This window comes from Panicum hallii, chromosome 8 (assembly GCF_002211085.1).
Source record: "Panicum hallii strain FIL2 chromosome 8, PHallii_v3.1, whole genome shotgun sequence".
NCBI classification, from domain to species: Eukaryota; Viridiplantae; Streptophyta; class Magnoliopsida; order Poales; family Poaceae; genus Panicum; species Panicum hallii.
This window is the reverse complement of record NC_038049.1, coordinates 4,703,203-4,719,212: the sequence shown is the minus strand read 5'-3', so window position 1 is coordinate 4,719,212 and position 16,010 is coordinate 4,703,203. Positions and strand designations below refer to the sequence as shown.

Genomic DNA, 16,010 nt, shown 5'->3' with positions numbered 1-16,010 from the left:
TCATGTGGAGGCATATTGCTACAAGAAGAAGGCTCAGTATCGCCGAGGTAGTAGTGGTCGTCCTTCACAGGGTACAGGTGGTGCTGGTGGTTCTGATACTGAGGCTCTTAGCGGAGTTTTACTGGTTCTGATACTCAGGTCTCTGCACATTCAGATGCTGCTGCTTCTCAGTCTTTCTCTTCAGGTACTTTTCCATAGATTTTAGATTCTGGTGCTTCTTTCCATATGACTCCTGATCGAATCCGTCTTTCTTCCATTAGTCCACCACCTATTCCTATCGGTGTTCAAACTGCAAATGGATCATCTCTCTTTGTTGTAGGGCATGGAACTCTTTTGTCTCCCTCTTTTCATGTTCCTGTTGTTTCTTATGTTCTCAAACTAACCATGCAGCTTATCTTAGCTGGCCAGCTCACTGATCATGGTTGTCGTGTGATTCTCGATTCTGACTCTTGTTGTATCCAAGATCGCATCACAGGTCTTCTGGTTGGTATTGGCCCTCGTCAACGTGATTCTCAACGTCTTTGGGAGCTTGACTGGCTTCATCTTCCTTCCGCTGTTTCTGCTAGTCTTGTGGGTTCTGTTGCGTCTACGTTATCCACATCATCTCTTGCTCAGTAGCATCATCGTCTGGGACATCTCTGTGGCTCGCGCTTGTCTACGCTAGTTCGTTGTGGTCTTTTAGGATCAGTCTCTGGTGATGTATCTCTAGATCAGTGTCAGAGTTGTCGACTAGGAAAACAGCTCTAGCTTCCTTATTATCCTAGTGAGTCGGTGTCGAAACATCCTTTTGATCTTGTTCATTCTGATGTATGGGGTCCAACTCCATTCGTTTCGAAAGGAGGCCATCGATATTATTTCATTTTTATAGATGATTTTTCTCGCCACACATGGATTTATTTTATGGAAAATCGTAGTGAGGTTTTGTCTATTTATAAAAACTTTGCCACCATAATTTGTACTCAGTTTGATACTTCTGTTAGGGTTTTTCGTGCTGATTCTGCAGGGGAGTTTATCTGGAGCTCTTCGTCATTTCCTTTCTGAGCAAGGCACTCTTGCTCAATTCTCTTGTCCTGGTGCTCATGCTCAGAATCCTATCGCTGAGCGTAAGCATCATCATTTGCTTGAGACTGCTCGTGCCCTTATGATTGCTTCTTCTATTCCACCACATTTTTGGGCTGAAGCTGTTTCTACTGCCACCTATCTGATTAATATTCAGCCCTCATTCTCTCTTCAGGGTGGGATTCCATATGAGCGTCTTTGTGGCAAGCTGCCTGACTATTCTAGCCTTCGCCTCTTTGGATGTGTGTGCTACATGCTTCTTGCACCTCGTGAGCGCACTAAGCTGACCGCTCAATCTGTTGAGTGTGTTTTCCTGGGATATAGTGTTGAGCATAAGGGATATCGTTGTTGGGATCCTGTTGGCTGTCGGATGAGGATTTCATGGGATGTTACTTTTGATGAGTCTCGTCCATTCTATCCTCGTACTTCTCCTTATGCTTCTCATGCATCTGTCATTGAGCCACTTTCTTTCCTACTTTTTTCTAATACTCCTAATGCCCTATGTTTTCTCCACACCTAGTGCCTTCTTCTGAGGCTCCTGTTGAGTTGCCTGTGGTCCTTCACATGTGGAACCTTCTTCTATGGCCCCTTCACCTGTGATCCCTTCTTTTTCGAAGGCCATTCCACAGGTGAATGCTTATGATAGTAAACCGCTTGTCACACGTGTCTACACACATGCTCGGCGGGTTGCGGAGCCATCTTCTGATGCGCCTTCTCCTCTTGATGAGCCATCCTCTTTTGATGCACCTTCTCCTCTTGATGAGACAGCTTCTGATGCTTGTTCTCCACGATATGCTCTTCGTGATTGACGGTCGATTCGGCCTCCAGATCAGCTTGGTTTTGCTGGTACTATTCTTTCTGAACTGACTTCTTACCGTGATGCCATTCATCATCAGGAGTGGCAGCATGCTATGGCAGCGGAGGTTGCTGCTCTTGAGCGCACTGGCACATGAGACCTTGTACCTATTCCCGCACATGTTCGTCCTATCACTTGTAAGTGGGTTTATAATGTTAAAACCTGCTCTGATAGTTCTCTTGAGCGCTACAAAGCTCGTCTTGTAGCGCGTGGTTTTCAGCAGGAGCATGGTCGGAACTATGATGAGACATTTGCACATGTGGCTCATATGACCAGCTTGATGTGAAGAATGCCTTTCTTAACGGGGAACTCCGTGAGGAAGTGTATATGCAGCCACCACCTGGGTATTCGGTCCCTGAGGGTATGGTATGTCATTTTCGCCGCTTGCTTTATGGCCTCAAGCAAGCTCCTCGTGCTTGGTTCCAGCGTTTTGCTTCTGTGGTCACTGTTGCTGGCTTTTCTGCTAGTACTCATGGTCCTGCGCTCTTCGTTCACACTTCCTCTCGTGGTCGGACTCTTCTCCTTCTTTATGTTGATGACATGATCATCACTGGAGATGACGCCCAGTATATTGCCTTTATGAAGGCATGTCTTAGTGAGCAGTTTCTTATGTCTGATCTAGGTCCTCTTCGTTACTTTCTTAGGATTGAGGTTTCTTCCACACCTCAAGGCTTCTATCCGTCTCAAGGAAAGTACATTCAGGATCTTGTTGATCATGCTTCTCTCTCTAACCACCGTGCTGTAGAGACTACCATGGAACTTAATGTTCATCTTCGTGCCACTTATGGGGAGCCGCTTGCAGATCCCACTCATTATCGCCACATTGTTGGGAGCCTTGTTTATCTTGGCGTCACTCGTCCTAACATATCATATTTTGTGCATATCCTAAGTCAGTTTGTTTCGGCTCCCACTCAGATACACTATAGTCATCTTCTTCGTGTTTGCGTTATCTTCATGGGACTATATCTCGTCGCTTGTTCTTTCCTCGCTCTAGCTCTTTACAGCTCCATGCATATTCTGATGCTACTTGGGCTAGTGATTCCTATGATCGTCAATCTCTTTCTGCTTATTGTGTTTTTCTTGGTGGTTCTCTCATTGCTTGGAAGACTAAGAAGCAGGTAGCAGTTTCTCGTTCGAGTGCAGAGGCTGGGTTGTGAGCTATGGCTCTTGTGACGGCAGAAGTTACTTGGCTACGATGGTTGCTTGAGGATTTTGGTGTTTCTGTTTCTAGTCCGATTCCTCTTTTGTCTGATAGTACTGGTGCTATTAGCATTGCTCGTGATCCGGTGAAACATGAGCTCACTAAGCATATTGGTGTTGATACTTCATATACACGAGCATAGGTACATGATGATGTTATTACTCTTTGGTATGTACCTTCAGAGCTTCAGTTGGCAGACTTCTTCACTAAGGCACAAACAAGAGTTCAGCACATGTTCTATCTCTCCAAACTCAGTGTCATTGATCCACCTTGAGTTTGAGGGGGATATTAGATGTATATGTACCTTTTGTAGTTTGTCCATTGTATAAGGGGTTTTGTGCATATTTGCTAATACCTGTACATGTATATATTTGGACCTAGAGCCCTCATATTGAATACAAGTGATATTCATAACAATCTCCTTGTTCTCTCTCCAGATAGGCTCTGAACTTAGAGATTAATTCCTTGTTACAGACTTCAAGACTTACCCGGCTTATATACTGCCAGCTACTAACAAACTCTTAACAGACCTGACTTGATAAGATTGACTCCAACTAGTGCTAACCTCTTTGCTGATTTCCTGACTCAACTAACTGGCGGTACCTGTGCCTGTTTGGCTCGACGCCTATAGGTGCGCCCAACAAAGGAGTCCACAACACTTAATCTCATAATTTTTTTCATGCTTTTGCAGCCTTAAATTCATGGATGTTGAATCAGGATCTAAAATGTGGTAAAGATACTAGCAAATTTTATAAAACAAAAACTCAACAAACATGAAGTGATCTCGATCCTAACTTCTTGTTTGTGCACACAAAAAGAAAACCAGGAAATGTGCATTTTTCAACCTCACTGGAGCATACAGGAAACACAAATAGAAGTTGTAAGCTCTGTCCTAGGAATATATATAATCGTAGAGATCCCCTATACATATTGTTGAGGAAAACTTAAATCCAGAAAACCAAAGCTGCCAATTCAAAGACATCTCATTATCCCGTCATATATATTACTTTGAGGTGCCAGTGATATTAATGGCACTTCAAGATACAGAAACCATTATAATAGAATCCAGATGGAGCAAAACTGAACTTGATCAAAATGAATATTGGCTAATATTGTGGGCCAATTATATATATTGACCATTTTGTGAATCTGAAGGTGACAAGTGACTATTTCATCCCTGCATGAGTTCATGGTGCTGAAGTACTTCACTATGGGAGTAAAACAGAAATTTATTTAGAAAGCGGATGAGGATGTGTTTGTTTGATGCAATTGTCATCTAATAACACTGTTGAAAACAAAAGCAATGAAGCAAATTGTCTTGAAAGGCAGATTTGAAAACCATTACCTCCTTGCTAGATGGATGAAACTTCTAACACAAATGAAAACAATCAAATAGGAAAAGATCAAAGATAAATTGGAGTCCCAAGTACCAACATGGCTAGAAAAAAATGAAAATAAAGAAACATGGAAAGGAAAAAACCATAGCAGTACACGTTAAAGCAACTCTCATTCGCCAGATTTATTCAATCAAGACTTCTGGTAAATCAGGATTTTATCAGGCGCCCCCCACATCACGGTTTGCAGATCATTTGGAAAGCAAGATGCTAGCAAAATTGTTACAGATAGAGTGTATGACCAATTGGGTCCTTCAATATTCATTTGTCCTGGGAGACAGGTGCTGTCCTTCAACTCCCCTGACTAATAGCACATCACATGTGGAATATGGGAGACAAGGTGCCAGTCGTCTCCAACTTCTTTCTTGTAACGTTGAGCTAAACCAGGGCAGCCAGTAATCGACAGACTCCGAAGATCAGTAAGACATTTATGGAATGGGGGAGGGATTGAAGGGCAGTGCAACGGTTGATACGAAGCAATCGAAGTGCAGAGAGTTGTCCAATCCAGTCCGGCAGCATGCTCAGTGCACCACATCCTTCCAAACTGAGAACTTGGAGGGAGCTGAGGTGCTGAATCGCATCAGGCAATTGGCTCAAATTTACCCAGCCAACAACTTTTAACTCGACAAGGGACGTAAGGTTCTTGGTCGATTGAGGGAGGCTGGCAATCATTGGGGTCCTGACAATACTCAACTCTCGTAAAGAGCGCAGTTCGCCAAGCCACTCGGGTAGCACATCAAGGGTGGAACATGCATCGATATGCAGCCGCTGCAGGAATTTGAGGCTGCGCATGCTCTCCGGTAACTCTCTTAGGTCATTGCAGAGGCGAATTTCCAAGGTCTCCAGTTTACTTAGCTACGGCAGTAATTCCCAACCAGTTGATGATGCTGTCATTTCTTCCAGTTTCAGTTTCTTCAGGTGAATCTCTGCAAGTGTGCCGCAGGAAGATGAGGATTCATCGACATTAGGATGAAACTGATGGGAGGAGGAGCCATCTGGTGAAATCAGCTGCTCATTGCTTTTTACCAATCGCAATTGCTCCAAAGATTGCGGGAAGTTGGGCTTCACATTCAATTTCGGGCAGTTCCCTATGAACAGAGTTGATAGGACAGGGAAACAGTATTGCACTCCCTCTTCTTCCTCCCCAATTTCTAATCCACTTGTCGTGGTCCACAGCTCTTCCAAACTAGGCATTCCCTGCAGATTAAGCGAAGGGAACTCCACAAGTACTTGCATATGCTTCAAATTGGGTAATTGTTCCAGCATCAACTGAGTTAGATAATGGAAGCGAGGTGGACTGGTTTTATTGAAAATACCTTCCAAATAAGACGAATCACATTGCTTGATCATCCAACAGGGCAAACTGGGACCCCGATAACCACTATTTGGAATGACATTTGTTTCATTGCTTTAGGAAAGGAGCCTCCCTCACACTCATCTGCCTTTCCCTTCTACCGCTGATGAGGAACAAGAAGCTTTACCAGGATTCCATCCACAAACACAGTTTGTGGCCTGGGAAATCCCAAACAAAATGTCGTCGGCGTTCCAATATTGTAATTTCTGGTGGTGGTTCAAGAGCACACAGCACACCCAGATCATGTTCCATGTCTAATACTAATTCTTCTTCCATTCCACTTGAAGACCGCCATGTCAATTTCAAACATTTTAAGTTTTTTTTTTTTGCTTCAAGCAAGCCTTCTCCCCGTATATCTTGGATCCCTCAAATATCTAAGGTTCGTAATTTCCAAGTGACCACATAACATATCAAGATTTTCAAGCTCCAAGATGCTAGCATCATTTTCACCACATCTGACAACAAACAAGCCAAGACTCCTTAAACGGATCAGTTGTCCAAACCCTAATGGCATGCCACAGAGTCTCCAGCAACCCTGTATATTCAGAACTTCCAGCTTTTCCAAGTTCCCTATATCTGTAGGCAACTCAGCAAGTTCTGTGCAGTACTCAAGCTCTATACACTCTAGAGTACCAATCAAAGTGATCCATTGAGGAAGTACAGTAATGTTAGTATTAGACAGCACCAAGTTACATAGTCTACAACAAGCAAATGCGCTTGGCAGGTCTTTAAGATTTGAACAACCAGATAAATTTAGTGTCTGTAAGTTGCTAAGTTCACCAACCAGTTTTGATGGAAGTTGCTGCACAGCTGGAGATGCAGCAATATGCAGCACCTTAAGATTTGTGAGATAATCCATAAGTTTTGTTTTGTTTTGACCAGTAGGGTCAGATATACTTTGCTTAGCCATTAAGTTATAGGCAGCTGTTGACAGCTGCTAGTAGTAGTAAATTTGGATTTTACTTTAGCTGACATAATATCGGTTACTGTAGCGGTACTGTAGCACCGACCTAAAATTCCTATAAAAGGACATGTACCCCTCATATGTATCCAAGCTTATGTAATATAGAAATATACATTGTTAGCTTCACTCCACAAAGACACTCCTCTCATGTCTCTCTCCTGTTCTTAGCAGAACAGAAGTGATCCTAAGTTGAAGAATCTAACAAGATTTTCAAGTCTACATATGGAGTTTGGTATCTCTCTGAGATTTGCACAGAAATATAGTTGCAAGCTTTGAAGTTCTCGACAATCACCAATAGACTGAGGCAAGCTCTCAAAGTCATTGCATATCAATAACTCCAGAGTTCTCAGCCTCTTAAGCTTGCCAATAGACTCAGGCAACCTCATGAGACCTCCACAATACATAACATGAAGCGCCTGCAAGTTCCAACAGCCTGAGATAGCTTCTGGAAATTCTGTGAAACTAATGTGACAAATTTCAAGATAACCAAGATACTCCGATTTCAATATGGAAAATTGACCAACAACTGTTGACTGCAGAATAACACTGCAGATGTAGAAACTACTCTTAATAGATTTGTCAAACGATGTGTCACCACCATATACATAAAGAGCACGGACCTTGTCAAATAAGCTCTTGTTAACCTTCTCGGCAGATGACGTCAAAGATAAATATCTGCATCTAGGAGTACAGTTTGTGGTAATAGTGTTCGGTACAGATGTCACTAATTCATCCTGTAAAACTAGTTGGGTAAGATCATGAATAAGGTCATGCATCTTGTATACTAATTGATCATTGTACCAAATCTGGAAAGAATCTTGAAGAAAGCCCACTTTCACAAGAGAATCAAAGTAGTCACTTCCTATATCTTCTGGATCGCCTTTATTCATCAGATTGATAAAGCCGTGGGCTATCCATTGGGCAATCAAATGACTTTTTATGATTTTATAGCCTTTTGGGAATATAGAGCAGAATGTAAAGCATTGCTTCAGATTATCTGCCAAGTGAAAGTAGCTCAATTTCAAGGATGCAAACACTCTTTCATTTATACTCTCAACATTCCATAAATTGCTCTCTTTTATAGCCTTCCAAGTATTTATATCCTTCTTGTCATGGAGGACACTGCCAAGAGTTTTGATTGCTAGAGGTACCCCACCACATCTCTTCACAATCTCTTTACCGACCCATATGAACTCAGATCCCAAATCTTCCTCTGCCCACCCAGAACATTGAAGGAACAAGTTCCAGCTCTCAGAATCTGATAAGAACGTCAAGTGGAATATATGTGTTGATTTAACTGCACTTGCAACCTTTTGATTACGAGTAGTTAGCAAAATCTTGCTTCCAGGTGCACCGCTGTTTATATGTAGCATGAATTGTTCCCAGTCATCCTTGTCCTCATGCCATGCATCATCAAGGACAAGAAGAAACTTCTTACCACTCAACTTCTTTGAAATTTTTTCGACCATGTGCTGCCGTGCATGATTGTCTGACTTTTGTTTAGTGATAGCTTCAAATAGCTTGCTGATAAGCTTTTCCATGTGAAATTCTTGAGATACGTGGATCCGAAATATTGTATCGTTAAAGTGCTGCTTTACCTTGTTGTCATGGCAGATGTGTTTGGCCAAAGTAGTCTTGCCAGACCCACCTAGCCCAACAATAGAAACTATCCAACCATTATCTCCTGCGCTGCATTCTACAATCTTACATATAATCTCATCTTTCTCTTTATCCCTTCTGGGTATTTTTGATTCTTCGACACTACTCAACAAAGACAACTCTGCAGTTCCCCTGTTTCTGCTCATAACATAATAATCCAATGGTAAATTATGAAGTATAGTATTGATGTCGCTTCTTTGTTTCACAATTGCAGCAAACCTCACCTTAATTCCCTTGACTTTATATGCCATCTTGCATCGGAACAGAAATGACTTTGGTTTTGAACAGAAGTAATGACCTATACCATGGTTGCCATCATAATCACTGCCGGTTTTGTATTTCTCAGCATCTAGATGAACATCATCTAGTAAATCAACAATATCATAAGCTACATCTTTCAATTTTTTCACCCAGAGAAATGATGGGCAACTGTCTATGTCTCTATCACGAATTGCTGAAAGACACCTTGTAATCTCTCCAAGTATATCTTGGAGCTCAGAGAGATCTTTTGTCACACCTGCTATGGAAGCAAATCGCTAGTAATAAGTGGAACTAGCTTGTTACCAGCAAGCTTCAACAGTGCAGTTGCTAAAGCAGCCTCCAGTCCGGTCATATTTCAAAGACTCTAGTTGACACCCTGTGGTTGAAAATAAAAAGGAACAATTATATTATGTGGCAACATTTCTCGTCAACCATGGCATGCAACTGAGAAATTGCAGGGAAAGAGATCTCGTCTGAAAAGCAAAGTATGCGATTGAAAAGGCTAAAGAGAAATTACCATCCCAAAGGCTCCAAAACTGACAGAGCAGTAGTATGCCACTTCTTCTGATTAGTCCGACCGGGGGGGGGGGGGGGGGGGGTGGGTTGGGTTTGGCGTGACTTGGTGACAGAAGAAATTAATCTGGGAAGAAAGCAGGGAAGGGACCTGGCGAGCTTGATAAAGCAAGAACTGAAAACTTATCAGACAGTACCTGGAGTTCCAACTTGGATCAAGCCCCTTTCTATGTTCCACCCCCAGACATGGCACCAAGTTTCACTCTGTTCTCAAAATCAGAGGAGCTTCCTTTGGGCTCCACGATTTCAAGACGAACTGTAGAAGGTGTGATGTAGCTTAGCTAGAAAATTAAGGCTCACATGCTTGCAAAGCTGACAAGCTTAGGGACCACATAGTACACATATGTGAAAATGATTGGCTGAGTGCCCTCAAAGCTATCCACTTTATACTAGCTGCAAGGCTACAACTTTTTCTTGGAACCAACAGCAGCTAAAGTACACACACAGTAGGCTTAGTAGAGAGAACGTAGTTTGCAGGCTCATTTGGTTGAGAAGATGTAGTAAAAGAGACTAGTAATTTAAATTTTTAGTGAGTGGCACGAATGTAACTGCATTATACGAGTGTCTGTGGGTGTTGATTTGTTTTTCGAAGGGATACTTGTGACCCTTCTTTGTAATTTTTATTCTCTCTTATTAATGAAATGAAATGCAGCTCTCCTATGTTTTCGAGAAGAAAAAAAAGACTAGTGAATGGACGGCGGCAGTATGACACTTGTGCTACTTACCAGATAAGTTCCTGAGTATGTGTGGTGCTCATTGAGAAGATTCAGAAATCAGAACAGAACTTTGACTTGGTTAGCGGATGAACTAGACGAGAAACCAGAAACACATGCATAAGGAACCAGCAAACATGATAAAACAAGAAAGGAAACTTATTACAGTGCGCAGGATCAGGCAGGTTACCTTGAAATCCTGCTGAGATCAGCTCCTTTCTCCTACTCCATAGCACTGAATTCCACTGTGCAGCTCAGCTTAGGTAGCAGATAGACCATCTGTTCGTTTGGTAGCTCCAATAATGTTAGCAATAAAGACGTTAGCGACGACTTGGACTATCTTGAAGTCAAACTAATGGAAAACGAAGGCTCAGGGAAACTTCCTTGTCGAAAAAAAAGAATCCTGCCACCTCCGCTATTAAAGAACTCCGTTTGTCGGTACTCGGTACTTGTTGCCAATAGAAACCACAGGAAGCGTCTAGCTGGAAGCAAAACTTTTGCAAGCTCTGGAAAGGAAAAACAACCAAGCGAACTGTCCTGAAAGACAAATTGTGAATCCATTACCTCGTTACTGGATGAATGAGATGGGCCTGAACTTTCAGATCCGGAAGAACATGGATATCCAATGGAGCTCAGTGAACAAAGGAAAGCCATCTGGTTGGAGAAGAAAGCAAAGATGAGCTGGATCCAGATAGAAAGCAGAAAGCGGAGTACAGAGTTCATCCACAGCCGCAGGTGCCAGATCCCCTACGAAACAATCGACAGCAATAACTGGAGTTACAATTACAATGGCAGCAAGCGCAAGCGGTGGAGGAAGAGAAGAGCATCGTACGGCTCACCACTTTGGATGCGCGGGCTAGAAGGGGGCACTGCTTCTAGAGCCCAGAGGCAGCGCCAGCGCGGCGACACAGCACACCGGCTCGCGGCAGCATCACCCGCCGCACCTGCAGGAGGAGGCCGGCCCGGCAGGGAGATGATGCTGTCCTGGCGCCGCCGCCGGAGCCGTTTCCCTGATCTTGAGGCAATGAGGGCCTGAGCGTTCGAGAGAACGGAGGTGGTGGAAGCTCACCGCCTCGCGACTCCTCGCCCCAACCGCCGCCGGCAGCGGAGAAGGTAAAGGATACAGCCTCGGTCGGCACGTGCCAATACAGATGAGTGTTTTTCTACTAGTGAGTATACACATCGGATCAAGATGCAGATACCGTATAATACAAGACGGGGAAATGCAGATGCTGTTCTTTGAGAGAGGTATACAACATTACAGTGTCATCGTTGGGCAAACCAGAAGTTCAAGTGTTTGGCCTATAAATGCCAACGAGAAATTTTAGAATTTGGATTCTAATACGAGCGCCTTTCAGGATTTCGATTCGAATTCAGGTGCGTTTCAGAATCTGACATCCATCTTGCAAATGGTTTCAGTTTACATATTTTCCATCTATTTTCTCAAGTTTACCTCTTTTCCTTTTTCCTTTTCTCACCCAGCCCACTTGAAATTCCAATCTTGCCCCTGACCCTTTAACAGCTGATCCTTCTCGCGATTGAATCAGAGCTTCTGCATCTCTTAGTTGGCTTCTCTCTCGGTCTTTCTCGCCTAACGACGGCGCTCATCCCGGCCGCCGCCGCCGCTCCCATCCGACGCCGGCGACCCTCTCTCCCGTATCGCACCTCACGCTGCACCTCTCGCCCCCCCCCCCCCACCCCCCTTTCCGTTTTTTGGCATGTCGCAGGCATTCGCAGCCGCGAGATTGCCTGCGACTGCCCACGCGCAGGCCGCCGCCACGGTGTCCGCATCCGCGCCCGCAGCGGCGGGCACGACTACGAGGGCCTCTCCTACGCGTCCCTCGACCCCCACGAGCGCTTCGCAGTGCTTGACCTCGCCGCGTTCCCCGCGGGGGTCTGCCCCACCGTCGGCATCGCCGGGTACCTCAGCGGCGGCGGGTTCGGCATGCTGATGCGCCGGTACGGCCGACAACGTCCTCGACGCCGTCCTCGCGGACGCCGACAGGAGGTTCCTAATCCGGACCACCATGGGGGAGGACCTCTTCTGGGCCATCCGCGGGGAGCGCAAGAGCGTGTCGTAGGATGGGGACGCCGCGGTCCGGAGGAGGCGCGGCGGCGAGGCAGATGAGGAACGCATCGCCGCCGCAGGAAGGTGAGGCGACGGCGATGCTGCTGCTGCAGATGGAACACAGAGCGACGAGCAGGTGCAAGATTCTTGGTGTTCTTGCCATGGTTGAGGCGAAAGGTGCAAAGTTGATGTGGACTGAAGCCTGGAGGGATAATATTGGAATTTCTGGTGGGCTGGGAAAGAAAAAGAAAAGGGAAAAGAGGCAAAATTGAGAAAATAGATGGAAAACACCTAAACTGAATCAATTCGCGAGATGGGTGTCAAATTCTGAAAGGCACGCGAATTGGAACCCAAATCCTGAAAGGCGCTCGTATTGGAACCCAAATTCTGAAATTTTTGAAATACCAACCCCAGTTGCCTATATGCTGTTGCTCAAGTTAGCTGAAGATTTCAGTAAGATCGTTCAAATCCATGCCACCAAAGTGCTCAAGCTTATGAGAATCAATGGAAATAATGCTTTGTGCTACTGGCCAAACGTTATATTACTAATTGAACTCGAACACCACTATTAGATGCATGCAGTGGCATTTCTGTTGTTCATCTGCGGAAAAGTCTTCAAGACTGAAGAGCCGACAGGTTGGACCGTTGATGTGTGTTGAAAAAGGGCCACCACAAAATTCCAAAGCATATATTGAGTATCAGCTCCGTCCACTCCATATTGTAGTTTATTGTTACTGAAAGGATGCCAAAGGAGAAAGAAATGCCCAAGAGATCGACTGCACATGGATTTTTCTTTGGTGCAGGTACTAATCGTATGATCTGTATTATTTCCTTTCAGTTGGTCTTCAAAGCATGGCCCATTTATAATGGACTGCCTAACCACTATACCCTTCGCATGAATTCATTCTCCAGAAGAACCAATCCTTCTTTGAGGAGTAGCAGGACGAGAGAAGTATCGATCTTCATTCTTCAAAATGGTACTGATGCTGTTTCTTGGCCTTCTTAGTTTCCTAATAAAGTTTGTATCCCAATCGTGATTTCTCTTCTACCTTTCATTCAGTTATCCCATACGGTAGGGATGATGGTGCCTGGACTGTGGTTCTCTTAAGTAATTCTGAGAAACAGGGAGGGGACAGAACAGTGCTCCATTATTATAGGTCCTCAAAGTTCTGAAGGTTTGCCATCCATAAATCTTCTCACCACCAGATTCCAAAGTTTGTTCATAAGTATAAGAAGGCTACCATGCAACATTTTTACGCGCTGATGGCCGTCCTTTTATTGTTTGGCTTCTTTATCCACCTCAATGTTGTTGTTACTCAGCCCTCTGCTGTGCCTCCCCCAAGCTCTTGGAAAGTTTCAAATATGCAGCTGCAGCGCATTATAAACATGGACAACGGATCTAGTATCCTTCCCATTCTTGGCCATAGAATCATGTCGTACACAACTTATTTTGGCTTCTACACCATAGATGATGGCCATTCATTTGTTCTCTCTATTGTGATTTTTGGCACCCAAGCTCCAGTCATTTGGTCTGCCAACCCTGACAATCCTGTAAACCATGACGCAACCTTAAGCTTCACCAGGGAAGGGGATTTGCTCCTCCAGGATGGTAATGGTGCCATGGTGTGGTCCACGGCCACAAAGAGCAAATCCGTCGTCGCTGGTATGCGCCTCGATGTTTCCGGGAACCTTGTGCTTACCAATACAGATAACTCCTCTGTTTGGCAGTCGTTTGACCACCCAACTGATACATTGGTAATGGGGCAGTCACTTTGCACGGGAATGAACCTCAGTGTCATGACCTCAGACACAAAATGGCCATCTGGCAGGGTTTATCTTTCTGCATGGTGGAATGGGTTGTTATACAGTTTCGAACCAGCAGGATATACAAGGTTGTTTGAAACTGATACAGTGTCACCTTGTTCTGACTTTCGCAATGGTAGCTTTGGGTTACTAGAAAAAATGTTCTCCCTACCCTTGGCAAGATCATTACAATTTATGAGATTGGAGCCTGATGGGCATTTAAGGCTCTACGAGATGCAAGGAGATGGCCAGGGCAGTCTGATGGTATTTGATGTATTAAGCACAAAGATGAACTTCTGCGATTATCCAATGGCCTGCGGAGATTATGGTGTCTGCAGTAAGGGACAATGTTCTTGTCCTAGTTTGAGCAACTTTAAGTTCCAAATTGAACGGCTACCAAATGCTGGATGCAAACCCTTAAGTAGCCCTACCTGCAACCAAGCGCAGCAATACCACCAGTTAGTACAAGTCAACAATGTTTCTTACTTCAGTAAGAGCGTATTCACGTTATTTGCCGCTTCAACTTCTGAAAATGTTTGCAAGAAGTCATGCTTAATTGATTGCAGTTGCAAAGCAGTGGTTTTCGAAAAGAACATTTATGGTATTGATGGTGGTTACTGCTTGTTGGTATCGGAGAACATGGCAATTTCATTTGCAGAGAATTCATCAGATCACTTTTCAGTATTTGTAAAGATACAAGGTAATCACTCAGAAAAAAGGAGAATAAGTATTATTGTTGCTAGTTCAATTTCTGGAGTTTTTCTAATATCGATCTTAGTTTGCGTGGTTGTATGGAAGAAGTACAAGAAAGACGAGGAACCACCCTTTGATGTCATACCTGGAATACCAAAGCGTTTCTCGTTGGATGAGTTAGAAGTTGCTACTGGCCACTTCTCCATAAAGCTTGGAGGTGGTGGCTTTGGGTCCGTATTCAAAGGCAAGATAGGCAAGCAAACTATTGCTGTCAAACGCTTGGAGGGTCTCGAGCAAGGAATGGAAGAGTTCTTAGCAGAGGTCAAGACAATTGGCAGAATCCATCACTTTAATCTCATAAGGTTAGTAGGCTTCTGTGCAGAGAAATCACATAAGCTTCTTGTCTACGAATACTTGTCCAATGGCTCATTAGACAAATGGATCTTTCCCAAAAGTACAGTCTTCACCCTCTCTTGGAAAACTAGACGTGATATCATCTTGGGCATTGCTAGGGGTTTGTCTTACCTCCATGAAGAATGCGAGCAAAAGATTGCTCATTTAGATATCAAGCCACAGAATATTCTCTTGGATGACAAATTCAGTGCTAAGGTCTCGGACTTTGGACTCTCGAAAATGATGAACAGGGATCAAAGCAAAGTCATGACTCGAATGCGAGGAACGCGTGGATACCTTGCACCTGAATGGCTGGGCTCAAAAATCACAGAGAAGGCTGACATCTACAGCTTTGGGATTGTGATGATGGAGATCATCTGCGGTCGAGAAAATTTGGATGAATCGCAACCCGAGGATAGCATCCATTTGATAAGCCTGCTTCAGGAGAAGGCAAGGATTGGCCGGTTGTCTGATTTGGTGGACTGTAGCAGCAATGACATGAGGTTACATATGCAAGAGGTCGTGGAATTGATGAAGCTTGCAATGTGGTGCTTGCAGGTTGATAGCAGCAGACGACCCCTGATGTCAACAATCGCCAAGGTGTTGGAAGGTGTGATGAGCATGGAGGCTATACCTGACTGCACTTTGGTCCTTAGTTTTGCATCAAACAATACCGTGGGATCAGGTTCTTCTTATGTTCCATCTGAGTCACATTTATCAGGGCCTAGGTGATACAATAACTGTGTTGGCTACGTCGGAATGACGAGCCAAATCTTAACTGATATCCCCTATTTTCACGTTTGCAACAAGGTGTTTTCATGTCTGACTTGAGCTTCAGAGTGTTAAGGTCACAGCACTAGGCCTCCACAGGCTTACCAGTTCATCAGAGATGGACCTTCGTGATCCCCGCAAGGGCGGTGCGGTGGGTGGGTACCAATAGTATTTTTTATCAGCTAATTAATTACGATATCACGTCACTCTAGTTCATTTCTTCTCCTAAATTATTTACGCAGAATGCC

General features: G+C 44.2%; 2 protein-coding genes and 1 pseudogene across 5 annotated transcripts; 1 reads left to right on the top strand and 2 right to left on the bottom strand.

Annotated features, from left to right (window-relative positions):
* Positions 1-4,446: 4,446 nt before the first annotated feature.
* LOC112903539 lies at positions 4,447-6,109 on the bottom strand (annotated as a pseudogene).
* On the bottom strand, positions 6,048-11,013 carry LOC112902204 (putative disease resistance protein RGA1). The gene is made up of 6 exons (XM_025971146.1): positions 10,874-11,013; positions 10,225-10,781; positions 10,047-10,128; positions 9,266-9,577; positions 7,037-9,124; positions 6,048-6,707 (listed from the first exon to the last, which is right to left on the bottom strand). Exons 5-6 carry the CDS (start codon positions 8,736-8,738, stop codon positions 6,196-6,198), a joined length of 2,214 nt encoding a protein of 737 aa, XP_025826931.1. The 5' UTR covers positions 8,739-9,124; positions 9,266-9,577; positions 10,047-10,128; positions 10,225-10,781; positions 10,874-11,013; the 3' UTR covers positions 6,048-6,195.
* A 145-nt stretch (positions 11,014-11,158) lies between these two features.
* Positions 11,159-15,808, top strand: LOC112902203 (G-type lectin S-receptor-like serine/threonine-protein kinase SD2-5). Of its 4 annotated transcripts, none has more exons than XM_025971144.1 (5): positions 11,159-11,411; positions 11,517-12,905; positions 13,015-13,079; positions 13,163-14,605; positions 14,684-15,808. In XM_025971144.1, the coding sequence occupies exons 4-5, from the start codon at positions 13,345-13,347 to the stop codon at positions 15,721-15,723; spliced, it is 2,301 nt and encodes a 766-aa protein (XP_025826929.1). In that variant the 5' UTR covers positions 11,159-11,411; positions 11,517-12,905; positions 13,015-13,079; positions 13,163-13,344; the 3' UTR covers positions 15,724-15,808. The 4 variants fall into 4 exon arrangements, with proteins under 4 accessions (XP_025826929.1, XP_025826930.1, XP_025826926.1 ...); XM_025971145.1 differs by having other exon boundaries at positions 13,163-15,441; positions 15,550-15,773; XM_025971141.1 differs by having other exon boundaries at positions 13,163-15,808.
* Positions 15,809-16,010: the final 202 nt, after the last annotated feature.